This window comes from Hoplias malabaricus, chromosome 11, assembly GCF_029633855.1.
Source record: "Hoplias malabaricus isolate fHopMal1 chromosome 11, fHopMal1.hap1, whole genome shotgun sequence".
NCBI lineage: Eukaryota > Metazoa > Chordata > Actinopteri > Characiformes > Erythrinidae > Hoplias > Hoplias malabaricus.
In genome coordinates, this window is record NC_089810.1 from 10,302,446 (window position 1) to 10,323,639 (window position 21,194).

The following is a 21,194-nucleotide window of genomic DNA, read 5'->3' on the forward strand; positions in this document are numbered from 1 at the left end:
ATAAAGAAGCTGCAGAAACAGCAGAGAGCGTCATATGAAGTTTTCTCATGTAGTGGAGCTGGACGGGGTCATCTGCAAGTGTTATAAATAAATAAAAGGAAAATAAAAAGGAAATGCACGTTATAGTTTCCCCCCACAGAGGCAGCAGCTCCTGAAGAAAACCTTTCTGTCACCTGAGAAGGGAATTAATCCAGTTTCACTCTCAGCGCTCCCCTCTTCTAAAGAGGATCAGAGCTCGGGGTCCTGCTTCGGTTATTAAAGAGTTTCATACAGTTTCTCTGCTTTAACAAACACCACATCTTCTATGCATTCATTAATGAGTCAAATTTATCACCAACATGTGGAAGCTAATCTGCCTCATCAGAGTTTGAAATATTACCACCTTTGAATTTGTAGCACTGATTTTTTTTACACTGAAATTATGCGTCTGAATTTTGTTGCTTTTGAATTTAAGTCTTCAGATCTACACCTCTGAATATCTTGCTTCGCAATTATGCATCTGATTATAATTGCTCTTGAGTTTAACTGAATTTTTAAGAACACGTTTTCACTGTCGTTATTCAAGGTTAATAAATCCAGATAAAAAAATCAAGCTTAAATAAATTCAAACAAAATATTGTCAAGTTGCTCAAATTCGATAGGCCAAATTCAGATGCCAAAATACGAGTTTAAAAATTCTGAGTGCACATCCAGGATACAAAGACTAAGCAATCGATTCTGTCTGCAATCGAACCAACATCCAACCATGACCAACTACATATCTCTGCAGGCCGGAGGCGTACGCAGCAAGTGGGCGATCTGTGTTTGTGGGAAGGCGAATGTAGGAAAAGCAGCCTTTCTCATTTGAAAAAGGGGCATAGTTTCTCTCCAACAGAAATTCATTAGGTCTCTAAGTAGGTCTCTCATGTCTACAATCATTATTTTAATTTGTTTACAGAACTATAGGACTGTGTTTGTTTTGTACTCAGCACAGTATTGGATTATACTCAGTTTAAATGTGTAAACCCTTAAGTAACACTGTAGAAAATGGCCCACTATTCAAATAAATATTTAAAGCAGTTCCTTTCCATTAATGGACAATGGGAGAAATGGTGCTAATAATTTGCAAATAATCATAATATTCAGTAAACCTCCCAGGAGCACTGAGGTCATAGTGGGTGTGTATGACACAGAGTCAGTGTCTGTAGCTACAAGGTGAACTTAATAAGATGGAAATTCACTGTAATGTAGTTATGGTTTCAGGAAATTTGGCTCAACTTAAAACTAAGAATTTAAACAGACATTCAGAGAAGTTCACTGTACTTCATCTAGTTCCTTTGTGTGGTTTTAAATGATTCTTTATAGAAGTATGTCCTTGTTGTAGAGTATTATGTTTTACTCTTTGTGTTCAGATGATCACATATGCTTTGATTTGGCATCAGAACCAGGTCCTGGAACACCCTACTCACAGATTAGTTGAACCAAGTTTGTTTGAACAGGTCGAATAGGATCAGAGTTGGATACCACTGGCTCAGACTGTCAGAAAGCCTCCCTTTCTTCTTACCTGGATTGTGCATGTGAATTTGTAGAAGGACTATAATTCATTCATTCATTCATTGTCTGAAACTGCTTATCCAATTCAGGGTCGCAGCGGGTCCAGTCCGGAGCCTAACTGGAATCACTGGGTGCAAGGCAGGAACACACAAGTCCCTCACAGGGTGACACACACACACATTCACTCACACTGAGTCGCCAATCCACCTACCAACTACTCACAGACAGTCACATGGAGTGTGGCTCAAACCCACAACCTGGAGCTGTGTGACTGCAACACTACCTGCTGCACCACCGCGCCGCCCGAAGGGCTATCAATTTATTTTAATATTGTTAATTTATTCAGTTTCATTTAATTCAGAAACACACCATATGTACAAATATTTGAGGACAAATTTGTAATGGGGCGGCACGGTGGTGCAGCAGGTAGGTGTCGCAGTCACACAGCTCCAGGGGCCTAGAGGTTGTGGGTTTGATTCCCGCTCCGGGTGACTGTCTGTGAGGAGTTGGTGTGTTCTCCCCATGTCCGCGTGGGTTTCCTCCAGGTGCTCCGGTTTCTTCCCACAGTCCAAAAACACACGTTGGTAGGTGGATTGGTAGGTGCACACGTTGGTAGGTGGATTGGTAGGTGTGTGTGTGTCTGTGTTGCCCTGTGAAGGACTGGCGCCTCCTCCAGGGTGTATTTCCCTGCCTTGCGCCCAATGATTGCAGGTAGGCTCTGGACCCACCTGGATTGGATAGGGGTTACAGATAATGAATGAATGAATGAAATTTGTAATGAATGTATTCTACATTAAGTTGCACCCGTTACTAACACAGATGCGCAGACGTGCACACACTGCCTCTCTAATCCCTGTAGAGAAACACTGACAATAGAATTGGATTCTCTGGAGGAGAGAAACATGAACCTAATGCCAGGCGAGGAATATATAGCACCCCAGCACTGGGCTGTGCTGATGAACCCATATTTACTGTCATGTCTCTTGTCAGGAAGTGAGTAGTAGCCTATATGTAATCAAACATTATCATTCTCAGTACATGGTCTCAGTTAAATGGTTATTCTCTTTATTTATTGCGAGAATTTCACATATTAATCCAACCACAAACAAGTCTGTAAATCACATGATGCTGAAAATGTACTCCATATAATGTACTCAATGTTTACAAGGTACAATATTAACACTGAAAACAAAACAGTTTTTACATGGTCACCAGGCATAGAGCTGTTCTACAAAATACACAATAATCTAACACAACATCCAAAAGAACTCACTGACATTCTCTTACACTTCCAAACAATGCTCAAACAGAGCAATCTGAGCTGCATTAGTTATGGAAGTTTGTTTGAAGAAAGAAAATAACTTGGATACCTATTTTGTGCAGGGCGTTTTACACAAAGCAGGACATCACAGTTAACCAGACAGCCTGGGTTTCTAAAAGTATCAAACTATACACACTGTCTGAACTGTGGTGTATAAAGTGCCAACATCACATTAACCCTGAGACCCTGCTCATCAACACAAGCTTCCAGAAACAGCTCCATATCAGCCCTGTTTTCAAAAACAAATAAAAAGTGTTCTTTAGCCTCTGGGTCATCTCCAGAGCCTTTATGCCAACTACATATCTCGAAGTCAGCCACGTGCTTGAGTCGTGCTTAAAATGTTCTCCCGCGCTCACTTGGAGCTGCCTCCGGCCTGCAGAGATACCCTTCTCCTTTTTCAGGGGATTGGTGCAATGCACTCTGGCCTCAAAGGAGCAGAGAATTAGATAAATTCGGGCTGTCCAGTTTTCCTCACCCGCTCAAAAGAGCAGAACGTGTCAACAGTGGGTAGTCCTACTGGACCCGCCCACACTGGGCAGAGCTTGATTCATGCAAGTCAGAAAACTCTCCCAAATCACACTCAGAGAAAGATGGTTTTTCGGCCAGGTTTAGTATGATAACATGTCTTATGGGATGACTAAAGTTCTCAAGGATGGTGAAGAAAAAGTGTAACCTCTAAGTCACGCCTTTTTTTTGTCACCATGAATGAAGAGGATAGACATCTGTGGCCCTACTTAAGAGACCGAATTCAAACGGCCACCAGAGGTCGCTCTCTGGCCTAGAGTGGCTAATCTAATTGTAAGTTTCTAATTGTAAGACATTTCACAAGGTCAGGATGGGGGCGGCACGGTGGCGCCGCGGTCAAACAGCTCCAGGAGGTTGTGGGTTCGATTCCCGCTCCGGGTTGACTATCAGTTACAGATAATGAATGAACGCTCAGGGTGCTCTTGGCGTTGGAGAACCGAATAGGTTTCAACAATGGTGACTCAAATTTTGAAAATGGTGTGTGCAAAGTAATGATTTCCTTTTATTAATTATATAAATTTGGAATTAAATTTACAGAAATGGGACCATTGAAAAGGCCTTTTATTTTGAAATGACACATCAGAATGCCTTAATATTAAGTGAGTGACATAATCAGGTGTTGTACTGTCATTATGACATCAAATTGTTTTGTGCAAACTAATGGTACCCTTTCAATAATGATCTAAATGTGGAATTAAATTTACAGAGATGGGACAACAGCAATGGCCTTTATTTTGAAATGACACATCAGAATAACTTCATATTCAGTGAGTGACATAATTAGGTGTTGTACTATCATTATGATGTGAAATTGTTCTGTGCAAACTAATAGTTTCCTTTTAATAATTATTTAAATTTGGAATTAAATTTACACAGATAGGACCATTCAAAGGGCCTTTATTTTGAAATGACACATCAGAATGAATTCATATTAAGTGAGTGACATAATCAGGTGTTGTACTATCATTATGAAGTAAAATTGTTCTGTGCAAACTAATATATTTCTTTTAATAATGATCTCAATTTGGAATGAAATTTACAGAAATGGGACCATTCAAATGGCCTTTACTTTGAAATGACACATCAGAATGACTTCATATTAAGTGAGTGACATAATCAGGTGTTGTACTCTCATTAGGAAGTGGAAATGGTGTGTGCAAGATGGAGGATTTCTCTTAACAATTAGAATAAAAATGACAGAAATATAAACATTTAAAGGTCCTTTTTTTTGAAGTGACATGTTCTGATATCTTCATTTTATATAAAAAAATAGAAAATATTTGTTTTATATTCATGTATTATTTGTTTAGAAATTTATTTATTTATAACATACATCTCCTGTCAATGACTTTTGGCTTTTATCTTGACATTCGTTCCGCTACACGCTCTTACCGTAATGTTCAGAATACGCAGTTCCACCAAAACTAAGCGGGGTCCAAGTGGAGGCTGGCTTGACCCCAGTCGTAATTTATAGTTAACAGCGTAGCTCACTACGAGCTAAATGTGGACCAAAAAGATTTTCAGGTTTCTTTGTTACTAAGCAACGCACAGTGGACGTTTCTGGATTCGCCTATGATCCTAGCATTACTTAGTGAACTAAATAGTGAGGAAGAAGGGAGCTATTTCGGCCATATTTGAACAACTGTTTGTTTTCCGCTGTTCCTACGAACCCACGCGTTCTACACTGAACGATCTTTGGATTAGGAACACTTGGCAGGTGGCATATGATCACTGATAAAGTCACAGTCTGCCAGAAGGCAACATTTACCGGCTATGGGTAAACGGAGCGACTTGAGCGACTTTGACCGCGGACAGATAGTCGGAGCCCGGATGTGTGGTGCCAGTGTTTCAGAAACAGCTGCACTTGTGGGCTGTTCCCGTACCACGGTATCACGGGTGTACCAAGAGTGGAGAAACCATCAAAAAACATCCAGTCAAAGGTCACACAGCGGCCGGCCACATGTGGTTGATTCGAGAGGCGAGCGTCGCGTGTCTCGACTGGTATCCCAGCACGGACGTGCCACAGTGGAGCAGCTTACCCACCAGTACAACAGTGGGCAAGCGCAACCAATTTCGGCTATGACCATGCGACGTACCCTGCATCGACTAGGGTACCGCAGCCGTACTCCAAAGACCACTGTTGGCCAACCGTCATCACAACCAACGCCTCCCATGGACCAAAGTAAGGAGTCAGTGGATTTTGGGCACTTGAAAGACAGTGATCTGGTGGAAACCGCATGAAGCTTCATCACAGACGCTTTCGGTACTAAAGCTACCCTAGTAAATAAGGCTCGGCGTAGGATGTTCGCCAGACATTCGCGAAATAATAACCTGTTGATTTAAAAAAAAAATGTGCACGCCAAGTGACGTTTTCAATGCAATTACTACATATTGTGAAAGTATTTCCACGCAATGGCTTTCAGTGTTAATGTTATTACAAGTTATGTAATGATTATATCAAAATCGGATTTACACACTAGTCCATTCTGACCAATAAGCGCTTCAGCGCCGTAATGTCTTTTCAAAATAAAAGTCATGGGTGTCCTATATTTAAATATACGTTTTTAACACACTCCTGAAAACAGATTATACCTCAGATTTCATATATCTTGCACGTGAACATTTTAAGACACTTGTGAAAACAGATTATACCTCAGAATTCCTAGGTTGTGCAACAAATAAGTCGCATTTCCTATATTTGCTATTGGCAGACTGAAGAAGATGGGGCTTACAATTAAGTCACTTGACCCACAGCCCCAATTTCACTTCTGTTGTGTAGTACACACATTGGACAACATTTTAACACATCTGAAAAAAGATTATATGTCATTTTTCATATATATTCTATTGGCATTAAATCACATGACCCACAGCCCCTTTTTCATGTCTGGGGTGAAGTACATACAAGGACCAATGAATTTCATGTACACTTGAAAATGTATGTCTTAGCACAATATATCTTTTATTATTTTTAGGTGTTCTGTAATTTGTATTGTTTGGACCTAAACAGACAATATATATGGAACAACTGTACAGTAAAAAAATGTAGGGACAAAGTTCAGTCTATTACAAAAAGTGAAATAAGCACTATATTTACCATTATGTATAACAAGTAGATTTGGAGAAAGTTGGCATAATGCTTATTTTATATTGATTTTTTTGTATTTCATTTGTTATGAGATTATATTTTAATCTTTAATATAAATTGCTGTTCACTCAAAATGTGTTTGATGGCTTGTGGGACTCAATTGAATTATTTTCTTAATTTTCATACACTACACAAAGGTCTTTCCCAATTTGTATGGTTTTAAAACATTCTAAATATTTCAAATAACATTTTCTCACAATGAAATATATTCAGCAAGCAACTAATTCTCAACCCCAATTATTTCCTATCCTGTTGCTGTCCCACATGATTTAGGTTGTGAGTAGTATGGTGTAGGACTCCAGCAGAATCTGGATGTCTGGGTAGAAATACAATTTTTTTTCCCAGATTCCAGTTCATTGCTTGGATGTCATTTATCTTGTCCCGAAGGCAGCTGTGAATGGTGATTCCACCACAGATTGTTTTGGAGGTCAAGTAATGCTAGAGGTACAAACAATTTCAGTTAATTGTCAAGGCTTTTGAAATTTACACGTAATGGGATGAAAGGCATATATTTGCCATGTTCATTACAAACTGAAGCAGGTGTGTTACAACATGATTGGAAATCTCGAGTTGAGAATTAGAGAATTAGATATAGAGTTATGTAAGCTTATGTGTTTCCGCATGTAATACTGTTAACACCCAGAAGTGTGTTTAATTTGAAACCACCAAGTTGCCAAAGTGGTGTGACGGCACAAGTCTTCTAAGCTCGTACATTTTAATTCTTTTTACTGGGTGGTAGACTTTATCACAAGCACCAGAGTTTCTCAGCCAGATAAATCTTTACAAGTGGCATTCACTGTACATGTGTGTAGTAAACTGTATTTGTGTGAAGTTGATGATGCTTGTTTTGTACAGCCTAATGAGCACAGAATTTTTTTTATTGTGTATATTTTTGTACCTAGGGAGTCATTTAAAGGGGAAGCAACAAAAAATGTGGACATGAAAATGTCTTTATTTTATTTCTTTTACAATTACATCTTAACATTTTGTTTCACATGCTTAGTAATTTAAAGACTGAGGCAGGATTGTGAAATAAATATGTGCCCCCTTATTTATAATGGTGCCTGGACCCTTTAATATTTAGTGATGAATGTTAAGTATTGTTTTTTTTTTACTTTCACAAACATACCTACACAAACTTCTATATTGCTTGGTAGAATTAACCCTGTGTAAGTGAAAAGTATTTCCAATTACTTAAACTAAAATATCTTTGCCATCATACAGTTAAAAGTATTAAGCACTCTGTCTAATCAACTGCAGACTGTAAATACAGCCACAAAATCAGTGATACAGATGTCACAATGTTACGCACATTTTCGTTTATTTAAACACTGATTTTTCTGAGGTAGGTTTAAAAACACAAGGTCAGACATAATTTCTCTCAACAATAAACGAACTACAAAAAGTGTCTGATACAACAATGTCTGGAAATTGGCAGTTCCCCTGTAACCAACTGCAACATATTTTTCTCAAAACCCAAGAACATATTTAAATTTGATTAAATTTAAACAAATAAAAATATTTAATTCTTTTTCCAGGCCTCTTCTGAAATGGGCATGTAATTGGAGAACATGCAGGAGTTGCCCGAGGAATTAATTTCTGTATTATTTATGACTGACGGCTCACTGCATGATTCTATTGTACGCTGATGCCTTTTATGTCCGGTGTTCCCCCCGAGAACACTGTTCCACTGATACGGGGCATTAGCCGACGCCTGGCATCGATTGTAGTGAACATAGGCTCGTTAGGAACTGCCCCAGAACGTCCCTTTACACTTAACATATTACTTCTATAAACAAACTGTCTGTGTGTAAATGAACGCGACCTACTGAAGTGTTGTGACTTTTTTGTTTGTTTTTGTTAGTTTATTTTTTATAGGGGGGGGGTCTTTTATTTTGTAAAAAAAAATCTGTAAAATCGGATATAATCTTTTGAACAACTGCCAATATTTCATTGATTCTAAGAACACAGACATTATATACAACTACCACAAGCATATTTTACATGATGATTTATATATGTGTGAGCCATTATTAAGTGGTATTAGCGGTTCCATGGTGTAATGGTTAGCACTCTGGACTCTGAATCCAGCGATCCGAGTTCAAATCTCGGTGGAACCTGACTGGAATTTTATCTCAAAAAAGCTCGTTGGAGCTACATAAAATCCATGTCAAAGCCCTAGTCCATCTGGATTATTTAAATATTCCGTCCACCAGCACATCGTCGTTTAATTCATTACTCTTTTCATCAGGGGAAGTAGACAAACACAAATCTCCTAGTTCAGCTGGTGTGAGCTACATGTTCAAAGACCAACAGTGAATACAGCTAAGCCAGTGGGCAGTCTGCAAACATCAAATGCACACCCAGTAAACAAGGAACGTCCCTGGACGTTCAAAATAGGTCTAAAAGTAGTCTGTCCGTCAAGGACATATTTTAAACGTCGATGGAGTTCCAAAATCCATCTTAATAAGTTAGTTAAGTGGTGACCAATCGATAACGTCAGTTGACGTCCAAAACGCGTTTTATACAAGTAATTTATTTCGGGACCAATTAATAACGTCAATGGACGTCCAAAATACGTCTAAAGTCGTCAACTTTCATTTTTAACCTTAAGAGAACGTTGATTAGACGGCAGTCATTACGTTATTTCAACGTTGAATCAACGGCTAATTGTTTACTGGGCAACGTGTACAAATCTAAGAGCCTAATTTTAAATATGCAAATATAGAGTTAGCTCCACACAAAAATATTGTCTTTATATTTATAGGGAATGTAAATAAATAAAATAAATGTATGGCTTTTTAGCACATTCTTTGTGAATGGCCACATGGGAGCAGCATTTCACTAACTAACGAGAAGACTCCTTTTTTTAAAAGCTTTAATATCGTATACATTTCTTGTGTTATACATTTTCTTAGGTTCACTTATGCTGTGTAGCAAAAACAACAGTGCTTCATCTTTAAATTTCACACGACATTTTCCATCTTCCCTTTAATCTAATTAAGCTAATTTACTACAATTAAATTTCCTTACTGTCTAAATTAAGACTAAAATACATATGTAAAAAATTATTTTAGCCCAGTTTAGTGCCTCGTAAAAAAGCAGTCTAAATTGAAACACCTTTTGACAAACCTGAATGGGCAGAGTGCACTCATGTAGGCCTAAATGTCGCTATTTTAGTGACATCACAAAAACAGTAAATTTATAGTTGTGTGATCATTGTCCATATTTGGGCAATTTATACTGAGTAATGAAAATTACACCATGACACTTTATGTACAATATCAATTTCTATTAGTGGAAAATATTCCACGTTAAAGCTGAGTTGGGTATTTTTTTTAAGAGCCAAGAAAAGTGAGATATTTTTTGAAAATATTCCACCAACAAATCTGCTTTCTGACCTCCTTGCAAATACACACTCACTAAAACCCTAAACATACAAACACACACTGCCTGACTACAACTGGAGGAGTCCACCAGAGAGAGTACTGTAGAAAGAATCACATTGCATTTCTTTAAATATATTTATTTTCTTTTTACTTTAGCAATGTGAGATGTTGTAGGTATGTGTGACATTTATCTTAAACTATATAATACACAGCAATGATGTACTGCTTTCACCTCCCACACAATGCAAGCTTCTACACAACTCTGACTTTCTCAGACACAATATACAAATCAAGCGAATAAAACTTCCCCGGAGTCTCAATACTTCAGACGCGTGTTCGTAGTATTCATTTAGAAAGACTGAATCTATGCCCAACCCGGGATGCCCATTGCATGAGCCTGGGGGCGCTGACGTCAATTCCTTGCTAGCGATCACGTGTGAATAGAGCAGGTTTACGGTCGGTGCCTGTGATGGGCATTCCGGATCTTCTGGATCAGTGAATCATATTAATCGATTCTGCTCATATAGATGAATCGACTCTTTAATCAACCAAACGACTCTTCAGTCTATGTCAGTTCATTTAGTCTCAGACAGTAGTTATAATAATCATCCTTTTGTTTTTCAGTAAACAACCCTGATATTCCAGCTGACAAAACCGTTATTATTTAGGAATCTGTGTGATTCTGTGTGATTGTTTAGCAGAAGTTGGTTTTATCATGTAATTTGTGAGAAGCAAATTCCATGCAAATTAATAAACATGTCCTCATCGAACCTCAATAATAAAAAAGCTCCCTCCCACAATCCAAAACTCACATGATGTAGTTGGCCTTGCTGTGTTCAATGTGAGTGGATGAATGTGTGGACCGGAACCTTTGTCCAGGGTGTGTCCCTGCCTTGTGCCCAACGATTATGATGGAGTACTTACTGAAGATGAATGCACGAATAAGCAAGTGTTGTTGAGAATAAGGTACAGAGGGGTTAGGGAGATATGTGGCGTTGGGCTAAAGTGTCTGTGTTGTGTTAATTAAGTCGGCTCCCAGGATGCGTTCCAAAGAGACGATTCAGAGAATCGACACTTTGAGGAACGCATCTAAAATCGGCTGGGCGCGTGCGCAAGGAGCTCGAGCACATCCCGAGAGCATTTAACGGTGAGGGAGAGAGAGAAAGGGATAGAGAGAGTGAGAGCTTTGAAGGCTCACACACCCGTTGTTTTCGCTTATTTTTTTTCGGTTTGTTTGTGAGGAATATGGAAGATATTCAGTCTGTTCTCAACCTGAAACAATAACGTCAACGCTTCGAGCAGAATTAGAAAACCGTTAACGTGCCCAGTTGAAGCCTCAATGAACTGACCGTCAAAGCGCCGCTCAACCGACACCGTAAGTGTCTCTCCACGTAAACCTCTATGTTTATGAAATGGTACGTTGTGGTGACATTTGTATCTGATATTAATGAGAAGGACAATGAAATGTACTGGTGAATGTCTCGATTTGACCGAATCCGTGTGTCGTGTGTCTGGAGCCGTGGTGAGGTCGGTGTTAACGGTAACGGAGCGCCGCTGAGGCTCGGTTTGTTTTGCTGATGGCTCCTGTGTTGTAATGATGTACGACCGTTCGAACCTCAGACACGAGCAAGGCCTTGTTTAATGTGATACAGCGCTGTATAAAACATATTAACGGTAGCCTATTTTCTGAAGGTCTTTATTAATTCAGTGTATTTCCACGTAATAAATATGATAGAATAAATTTGCTTGGTTCTTTGCTGCAGTCCTCCATGAGATTTTATGATCTAATGACTCAACTAGCCCTCTTTCTGTCCTCTTTAATAATGATGCGGAAAAGTGGGGTCCACATCCAGCGACTGTGCAATGTTTGTACTGTGTCTGAATAGGAGTGGCTGATATCACACTGCCATAGCCTGTGTACCATGGTATTTTGCCCCACAGACACAATGCAATAGTAGTGCCACAATTTTAAAGACACCCTCCTTTGAAATACAGGTGTTAACTTTGTGAACAGGTGCATCTGTTGAATCATGCTGAACAAGTTGAATCATGGGATGAAATAAACATTCTGTGCCATTGCTGAGCATTCCCATTTTCTGCAGACTTCCAGCGACATCTCAGGGTTTCTTTTGCCACAAACCTAATGAAACTATCCCGTCAACATGTGAGTGCGAGACTTCCAAGCTGCGGGTGAGAGGTATAGGACTGAGTGGAGAGAGAAGCAGGGACTGATTGTATATTCATAGATGTGTGCGCATTAACTGAAGAGAAAAGTGTAGTGTTACATCTACACTATAATTTTAATTTTTTTAGGATTTAGGGTATTTTTGTTCTTGGAAATTACTTCTAAATCTGCAACATTGATGAACATATTAGTTTTTAGGGGTTTATTCAATGACTGGATGTGCAATGAAAACTTTAAGCACAGTGATTAATTTTGTTTTACATTTGGGGGATATGAAAATGGTTTACAACATCTCACATGCTGTGCTACTTTAAACACATACAGCACTAACCGATGGCTGTTGCTGGTGGCATTATGTGCTACATAAAATAAAATATAATTTCTCACCTCTGCCCCCAGCTGCTTTGCTCTCAGTCAGTATGCCTGTATTAGTTTACTGGCACGATGGAGCATCTCAGTGCAGCCAGTCCCTGTGGATCTCTAATGGACGAGGGAAAGATCACTTTCATGTCCATATTTGATGTCTGGATATCGATAAAACCAGTTTGCAGTCTTCTGAACGATTGCTCAGGCTAAAAAAAATCCCACAATTATCTTGTGCTAAAACATTAAAGTGGTGTTTTTGGAGAGACTGGAATATTTCAAGTTCAAAGACAGTAAGGATGAAGAGGGTAACTCAAGCCATCTATTACAGCCTCCAGCTGATTTTGGCTCCTGATCTCAGAGAGTGTTTAATCATATCTAAGTTCTGAGAAATGTTCTCTGCCTTTGGTAACGGAGATTCGTTAGAAAGCAAATGTGTTCGTAGGTGATAGGTTTTACGGGTAGATTACAGTGTGAAATCATTTCTGTGGTAAATTATATTTGTTAATGTTCGTAAATGACTCCATCTGTTTGTGAGATTGGGTAAGTCCTAATTGAGCCGCACCTCCCACAGGAGTTCATTGCTATATTAGCCTCCATTGTTTATCATAAGTGATGATGAGATTTTTGTGGTCAAACTTGCTAGCCCACACTGACAGGGCAGGGTGGCTTGCCTAAAGCCTGGGTGTTGAGTTTACTGACATAGATGATTCAGTTTCTTCTCAACTCAAAGAGTCTGGTTCTTGACATGATTTGTTTAACGTGTTTGTGCATTTCTTACAAAAACTTATCAAAACAACATGTGGAGCCCTGAACAATGAGCTGGTGAAAGAAGAATTCAGATGTAAAACACAGGCATTGTATGCTGTTGGATGAACCATCCTTTTACCCTTTTACCTGTAACCTAGTCTGTTTTTTTGGAAAACATTTTGGGATAGGAATAACTAGCCTGCCCCCTCTTTTCCGAAGTATGCGGATGTGTGCTTGTGTCTCGCCATGGTGCAGAGGAGTCAAATGTCCACCTCTGTGGCTTAAGCAGGACCAGATGCTTGGCCAAGCGTGCTGTGTTAGTTCCCTCTTCCTGCATTCCCCCCGTTGGCCTCCCTGCTGCTCCAGAGCTGTGCTTTAACAGGAACCTCCCTCGTGCAGACAGCACTGGCCCTGGGCCACAGGACCTGGCTCCTAAACAGCTGCATGAGATCAGGCTCATTGTTTTTGACAGACCCTTGAATTGGCTTATCCTCAGCCTCCTTAGAGCCACAGGCTGGTGAAAGAAGGGCAGTGCTTATCTTGCCAGCAGCCACGAGGATGCCTCCCAGAGAGTGGAGATAAACAATACAGCTATTGGATGATGGCACACTGTTGCACCATGGCTGGGAAGGCTATTGTCCAGGGAGAAAGGGCTCATTTTTCACACTGGTAGAATTTCAGCCATTAAGGCTATGAACCATAATAGTCATACTGTATTGCAGATGTCATCTACTGTACACTGCCCTATTGTCAGAGAGTACATAGACATTTGTTTGTGCTTAAAGTGTTTGCTCTGATTCAGCTGATAAGCAGCCTCAACATAAGGTGTACTTTTACTCTAGTATTTGATCAAACTAAGGTTGTACAATATCGTTAACCTATTCTGGTCATGTGAGCTCCCACAGCCTCATTTCATTCAGTTTTCGTTTTCCTGTTTAGAGGTGACTCACTTCTTTTAAGTCAATTTAATGTGAAAAGGGAACTACTACAAATATTAGCCCGTGGTCAGTTCTTTTGGTCTTCAGTTCCTTAGAGATTGGCAGGAAATCAGTCATCATTTGAGCAGAAGAGTTGTGTGTTTCTTAATCAGTGACCTGAGGAGGCAGTGTCTGCTCACGCACTCGTTGCTGTACTTACGCAAGTTCCTCATGGCAGGATTTCCGCTGCGTGGGACACACAGTGATGAAAGCAGTGCTTCCAGTATATTTCCGGACATTCCTTCATTTCTGTACGATGTTGCCATGGTGTTTCTCAATAAGGAGGCTTCTTCCTGTCTGGGCCTGCCCATTTTTGCTAAGACATGTCTGATGAGTGATGAGTCAGGTACAGCAGTTTGGCTAATTGAAATAAACAGCTGTTGTGTGTCAAAAGGTGTTCCCAGACATTTTAACGGTTATCATAGTTACACTGGTGTCTCAGGTCACTCCCAAATTGAAAATATATAAGATGTTGAGTTAGGCATTTATTTATGGCCCTTTAAAGTACAATGAACATTATAAATCTATAATAATCTTGGGCTGTAGGATCATAGTTATATTGAATATTCTTCCTCATAAAATCTTTTTGCAGATTTTAATCGTATCAATTATTATTACAGTTTAATTTGTTTAACGTGTTAACTGTGTAATTTTTTCCTTTCTCAGTCGTACAGAAAACAATGAACATGCTTTTTATAATTTTTTCCCTCATCGTTGCCATGGTGAGGATTATCACTTCTCTGTGCTTGCTGCCAGTCTCAGTGGATAGCGTGGTTGCTGGACCGGGAGATTATGTCTATATATAATCCTAAATCTCTCACGTAACATGTGACACATCTGCTGTGTTTTTCGTCCATATTTGTAGCGCGTTTTCTGGAGCCCGTGGCTTGTTGCACAGGTGTGGGTGGATCTGGGAACGGCGATGTTCGATAGTGGGCGGCCTCGTGTCTGTTGCTCGGAGAGAGTGATGAGCAAATGCTGGTGTGTTGCGGCTCAATATCAGGAAGATTTTGTGAGAAAACATAGAGAGCAGAAGCAAGAAGGATCCAGGGACTCATGCTGGTTTTCCTCTCAGAGCTGGAGGGGCCAGAGAGAGCATGTTCTAGATGCGTCTCTAGCCTCAAGGTTTTATAAAGATGAGAAGGATTAGGGGGTTACACCCTGCGTTTAATCTCAGAGTCTTGTTCGCAGTGTTGAAATCAACTGTTTTTGTCAGTATCCTCACTGGATATCAACAAATACTGCTTAAACTACACATCCTCTGACAAGTCGTGTTCTCCAAATATACATGAGTCTGAAGAAAACCTTGTTCTTGACTTACTGAGCTAGTCAGTAGGTCAGTTTTGCCTCCTAAGCTCTTAAGCTCTGTCTCGTGACTCTGTTGGCTCATAATGCAGACCACTGAAAAGCCATTACCTCCAAAGCTTTTGGCTACCGTACACCCTACAGAGAGCCAGAGAAAGTGCTCATCAGCTGTATTAGTATTGATGATGATACTCAGTGGGCCTACTAAAGCAGGTCTGGACAAAAGTCTGTCTAAAGGTATCGGCAAAACAGTGTGATATTAAATATGATACAAAATCTTATATACTATGAGATGGTGTTACAGTCTGAATGTTGTAATTCTTGGCCAGGAAAATGCATATTATGCTCTTCTAAATATTATTTCTCATATTATATTTAACTGAAAGACTAAAAGGATATAGTGTAAAAGGCCAGAAAATGTTCTTTGATTTGAAACAATATTATAACCATTTTTAAGGCTGTTTATGTCCTTAAGGTTTTTCATAAACATATGCAGCTCTTTCTCTTTCAGAAACTGAAAGTGACTTTGCAGGCAAACATTTAAACATTAAAATGATTTTTTGAGGTGTTATATTTCTATACATAAAAATTACCCCTTTTTATTAGGGTGTAGTCAAAGCTCATTGTATGATGTTAGCTATCAGGCAAAGTGTTCCTTTATTTCTGCAAGATGTGAATGTAATTATAGTGCTTATTTTAGATAATATATATCTACAAATATAAGGTCATCTTGGTCTAGCATTACATTGAACAATGGTAGATGACTTTATTGGCCCTGTCCCGCTCTGACCCAGCAAAGGCATAGAGCTGCCTATTTATCACTGTTTCTGGGCATGGGCAATCTTCAGGGAGAAGGTGATAAAGCAGGCTGGGACACACTTGGCCATGCACCACTGGCCACAGTCTCACTGCTATTTATGGCTCCATGAAACGCAGAGAGAATCAGTCACATTCGGCTGGTTATGAGACTGGAGTTCTGCAAAAAAAACCCAGGAGGTACTTTCACATGTGTGCTGTAAAATCCCCAGCCTTAGCCCATTTAGAGGAACGACTGAGGTGCTTGTGGCATCTCTAATAGGGACATCTGTTGTTCTGGAGAGAGCGCATTTCCAATGTGGCGACACAGTCGAGTCTTGATTTATTCTATTGACTATTCTTACATGGATGTGCACTCTGTTTAAATGTTTATTCTCATAGTAAATTTATTCTGGGGATGAGGAATCGCTCAAATGCCTTAAAAGACCCATTGCTTGCACAATAGGAAATATGCTTTCATGTGCAGCAGGAATGCTTGGTAATTGCTTCCATATGCTCTTTTTCTTGTTCCATACCAAGTTAGCGGCATATGAGTCAGGTTTTTCTGCGTGAGTGTGTTAGATGGTTGTATTTTTTCCAAGCTTAGGAAATATAATAATGGAACTGGAGCAGAGAAAGTCATAGCACAACAACAGGGTTGTGTAAAATAATGCTACAGGCAGAATTTCTTTTTGCATATTTAAAATCATGACTTGCCTCTCAAAGAGCAAACGACAAATCTCACAGCTCTGCTTTTTGGAAAAGCTTTTTTTAATTAAATATCTGGGAGCTGCTGGGATGTAATTTTATGTAGTATTGCATATTTCCAGAAAGGCATTTTCAAATGTAATCATGCTTAGTCATGCTTCTGTTCTAAAACTAATGTTATGTTGGGTATCCACAGTAACCATTAATATCTGCCACTTAAAGTAAAATGCCTTAGTTCCATATGTGTCATGCACGGTTTAGGCTAATGTTTCAGATAACTTTCTAAAGCGAGTGACTTCCAGTATTCTAAGCTTGTGTGTCCTACTTTCTTCTGCCTCCATTGACCCCTCTCTCACGTACTCTCACCCTCTCTTTCTCTCCGTGTCTATATCGCTCTTTCAGATATACTGTCCTCTCTCTATGGGGAATGTAGAAGATGGAGGACAAAAGCCTACGTGTAGCGGACTACTTTGTGGTGGCGGGCCTGACCGAATCCTCTAAGCCTTTCGAAGAGGAGGTGACTTCAGAAGAGGGCTGCCAGCAGAACTCGGCTCAGCCCAAAGCCCCCATCACTGATGTGGCAGTGGTGATTCGCTCCCAGGGCGAGGAGGTACCGCGGGGCTACACCTGCATAGACTGCACCCCCTCAGGCCTGCCTGCTGAGCTGAATGGAGGCAGCCTCATGGGCCCTCAGATATTTCTGTGTTACAGACGAGGTCGGGACAAGCCACCTCTCACTGACCTTGGGTGAGCTTGTCTTTGTTTACATTTCCCATCTTCCTGTGTTTTCCAAATGAGAAGTAGTGATTATAATATATACGTAATAGCTGTCTATGAAAAAGATAATAACAGTCTAAGCACTTGGTAATACATGGAGTTTAATTGCCAAAATATGTGCTTGTGTGCAGATTTTTTTTCTGTTTAGCTTTTAAGGATTGGTGTTACATGATAAACTATCAGCTATAAACAGGTGCATTAGCAAACACACTGAAAATATTTTTATTCCACACATTTGTGTAGTTATTTCTAGACGCGTAAAAGAAAATTGTAAAAGTATTGCATTCACAGAGAAACATGCTCCACATAAAATGTAGTTGAGCACTAAATACAAAGATATCATTGTATTATGTGAAGCAAACATGCATCAACATGTCTGTTCCTTTGTTTTTTTTTCCCAGGGTGCTCTATGAGTGGAGGGAGAAGCTAAAGCCAGGCTGTCACATTATCCAGACCACACCCTCAGGTCGCCCGGCCAACATTAGTAGTTCTTCCTCCCAGAGGATATACATTACGTACCGGCGTGCCCCTGAGAGCCATTCTCATGCCTCATTGGCTGTCACAGACATTTGTGTCATAATTCCTGGCAAAGGAGAGACACCACCACATGCCTTCTGCAAGGTGGACAAGAACCTCAATAGCAGCATGGTAAGTAAGCCTCACCCTTCTTGTTCACAGATCATGTGTTCATTATATAAATAGTCCCATGAGTACCCGACACTGTTAAAGCCATAATTGACAAAACATCACCCAGAGTTAGGTCTAGGTTTACTAACAGACAGCAAAATAAAAACAAATTGTGGCGGATATAATGGTTTGTTGTTGTTTTCTGTGTCTGCTTTTTGAAAAAGCAGAAGCATGATTGTAATCTGCATTAATTCACTTATTAATATATGTGATTTTATTTTGTGCTCTTGCCTTTTTCAGTGGGGATCCTCGGTGTACCTGTGCTACAAAAAGTCTTTAGCCAAAACCAATACTCTAGCATTCAAAGCAGGTTTGTACCCAAATGTATTTAAATCACCTATAGAACTAAACTAGATGTAGATGTTTCGAGCAGTGAGGCAATAACACAGCAGTGAGCTACTCCTCAGAGAAACAGGGGCGGTGGTCTCTTAGTAATTGATACTCTCACAGGGAAGAGGGAATGTGAAATCATGATACAGCTGCTCACTGCCAGAACTTGTCCAGCTCATGGGGATAGTGCTCATGTGTCTGTTTTTATATGTTTGGGCTGCTCAGCCCAGTACGAGGACGAGAGTCAGCTCAAGCTTCAGCTCTTTGCCTTTCATACATTTCTCATATGGAAGACTTACAATATAATTACAGTTAATTGTGCTGTTGATTTATCTAGATTGTTAAAGGTCACATACTGTTTGTTGTTTTCTGTTCAGGTCTGTTGTCCAGGTACCCTGAGGAAGACTATGAATCGTTCCCTCTGCCTGAGTCCGTGCCCCTGTTTTGTCTGCCAATGGGAGCCTCCATAGAGTGCTGGCCCTCTCACACTAAATACTCTCTCCCTGTCTTCTCAACATTTGTACTCACTGGAGCCTCTGGAGAGAAGGTGAACACATGAATACTATGGAATGCATGCTTGGGCACACACACATCTTTCTGTTCAGCTCTCTGAGTCTGCCCCCACTCTGATAGCAGTTTCAATAAAATCAGACACAGGCGAGAGAGGTGAATTGTCTTGCTTCTCTTAGGTCTGTGCATGGAATTTCAATCAGCAAGAGACTTTGTGTGCAGCATATCAAAAAGTCACATGTATCATGACCTACAAAGGGAGAATTCAAAAGGAGATGAACATTTATAATTGGTCTGATTAATATTGCACAGAGAGCATTCTGTATGGGCTAGTTGAGAGTATATTAAAAGCAACGAGGGTATCAATGCATTCTACAAGCACACAAGTCTTCGGGCTATTCTTTAATTTATTCATTTAGGTGAGTTACTTCAAAGTAAATTATGTTGAGATACTTCAGATTTTTCAGCTCTGAATAGGAACAGACAGTCTGAAAACAAAGTAATGTCTCAAGAGCAACCAGCTCCAAGAAAGAACCTGCAAACCTTGCAGAGCGTTTTTAAGGAGATAACATTTTCATAACTTGGTGAGACCTGGGGCAATTAAGGCACCTTAGTTCTTTAGGCATGCAGAGATTTGTGGCATTGGGTTGATGAGGTGTGTCTTATCTCAGGTTTATGGCGCAGCAATTCAGTTCTACGAGCCATACCTTGAAGAACAGTTGACGGACAGACAGCGCTCTCAGCTGGGCTTGCAAAGCAGTGGCCTTAAGGCGGATGACTCCATGACAGTTCAAACAAACAAAAGCATTTGCCTTCTCTCTCACTGGCCCTTCTTTGATGCCTTTCGCAGCTTCCTTACCTTCCTCTATCGCTACTCTATTTCTGGACCTCACACGCTGCCCATTGAGAAGTAAGTATCATAGAGAGGATGAATTTGCTTATTAAATTTAATACGATTACATTTTAAAATGAATGGTTAATTTGGTCCTAATGCTTTTCTCAATCTTTTCTCCAGACATATCTCTCATTTCATGCACAAAGTTCCTTTCCCTTCATCTCAAAGACCACGCATTCTTGTCCAGGTGAGTTGGGCCTGTGCAAGATGATTTGTTTTTTTTTGTTTTTTTTGGTAACACAACTTAGTGCAATTGTTTAATTTGGTGTAATTATGTTTTTCCACAGCTGTCTCCACATGATAGTCTGATGCTGAGCCAGCCTGTGTCCTCTCCTTTGCCTCTGAGGTAGGTCACATACCCTTTGTCCATTCATATTCCCAGTGTCAGGTGAATGCCACTTGTGTGACAAATTGCCTTATCCGTTTATAGTTGCCTTTCTACTTCAAGATTCTTTCATGTGCAATTGAACTGTCAAATCATATTTCATGACAGTATTAGGTGTGTATAAATCTCTGCTTGTGCTTTTGTGTTTTCCCACAGCGGTGGAAGGCTTTCCACTCTGCTGCTGAACCTGGGACCGAAGAATGCAGTGTCTCTGCTGGTTCTGGCTGTTACAGAGCACAAAATTTTAGTGCACTCTTTACGGCCAGCTGTGCTGACCAGTGTGACTGAGGCTTTAGTGTCGGTGAGTTGGCTGATCTTAGCTGCTTAGTAGGATTGTACCTACATGTCCTTTGCTAGACCTCCTGACACAATCAGCTTTAATTCCAGCTGCCTATTATTATCTTAGTCATCTGAGTGTGAGGTGTAAATGCTCTTATGGTTTTTTCATATTAGCTGATAATAAATCTTCTGAAAATATTTCCTAGCAGGACTGTATTTACTCTTTGTGTGCTAGGTATATTTTGCTAATGAAATATTGAATATTGTAGCTGCCTAAAGAATATCATGTTTCTGTAAAATAGTAATTTTATAGGGGAAGGGTAAAAAAATTC

General features: G+C 39.9%; 1 protein-coding gene and 1 non-coding gene across 2 annotated transcripts in view; both read left to right on the forward strand.

Moving 5' to 3' along the window:
* The first annotated feature begins 8,575 nt into the window (after positions 1–8,575).
* On the forward strand, positions 8,576–8,647 carry trnaq-cug (transfer RNA glutamine (anticodon CUG)). Its single transcript has one exon. It is a non-coding gene; the product is annotated as a tRNA-Gln (tRNA).
* Positions 8,648–11,198: 2,551 nt separating this feature from the next.
* Positions 11,199–21,194, forward strand: part of dennd4a (DENN/MADD domain containing 4A) — a 29,784-nt gene continuing 19,788 nt past the window's right edge. Inside the window, exons 1-9 of the mRNA XM_066684834.1 lie at positions 11,199–11,291; positions 17,402–17,746; positions 18,178–18,424; positions 18,704–18,773; positions 19,171–19,340; positions 19,975–20,213; positions 20,319–20,385; positions 20,486–20,544; positions 20,740–20,884. Of these exons, the coding sequence (XP_066540931.1) occupies positions 17,436–17,746; positions 18,178–18,424; positions 18,704–18,773; positions 19,171–19,340; positions 19,975–20,213; positions 20,319–20,385; positions 20,486–20,544; positions 20,740–20,884 (1,308 nt within the window). The 5' untranslated portion in view covers positions 11,199–11,291; positions 17,402–17,435. The remainder of the gene's footprint in view (positions 11,292–17,401; positions 17,747–18,177; positions 18,425–18,703; positions 18,774–19,170; positions 19,341–19,974; positions 20,214–20,318; positions 20,386–20,485; positions 20,545–20,739; positions 20,885–21,194) is intronic.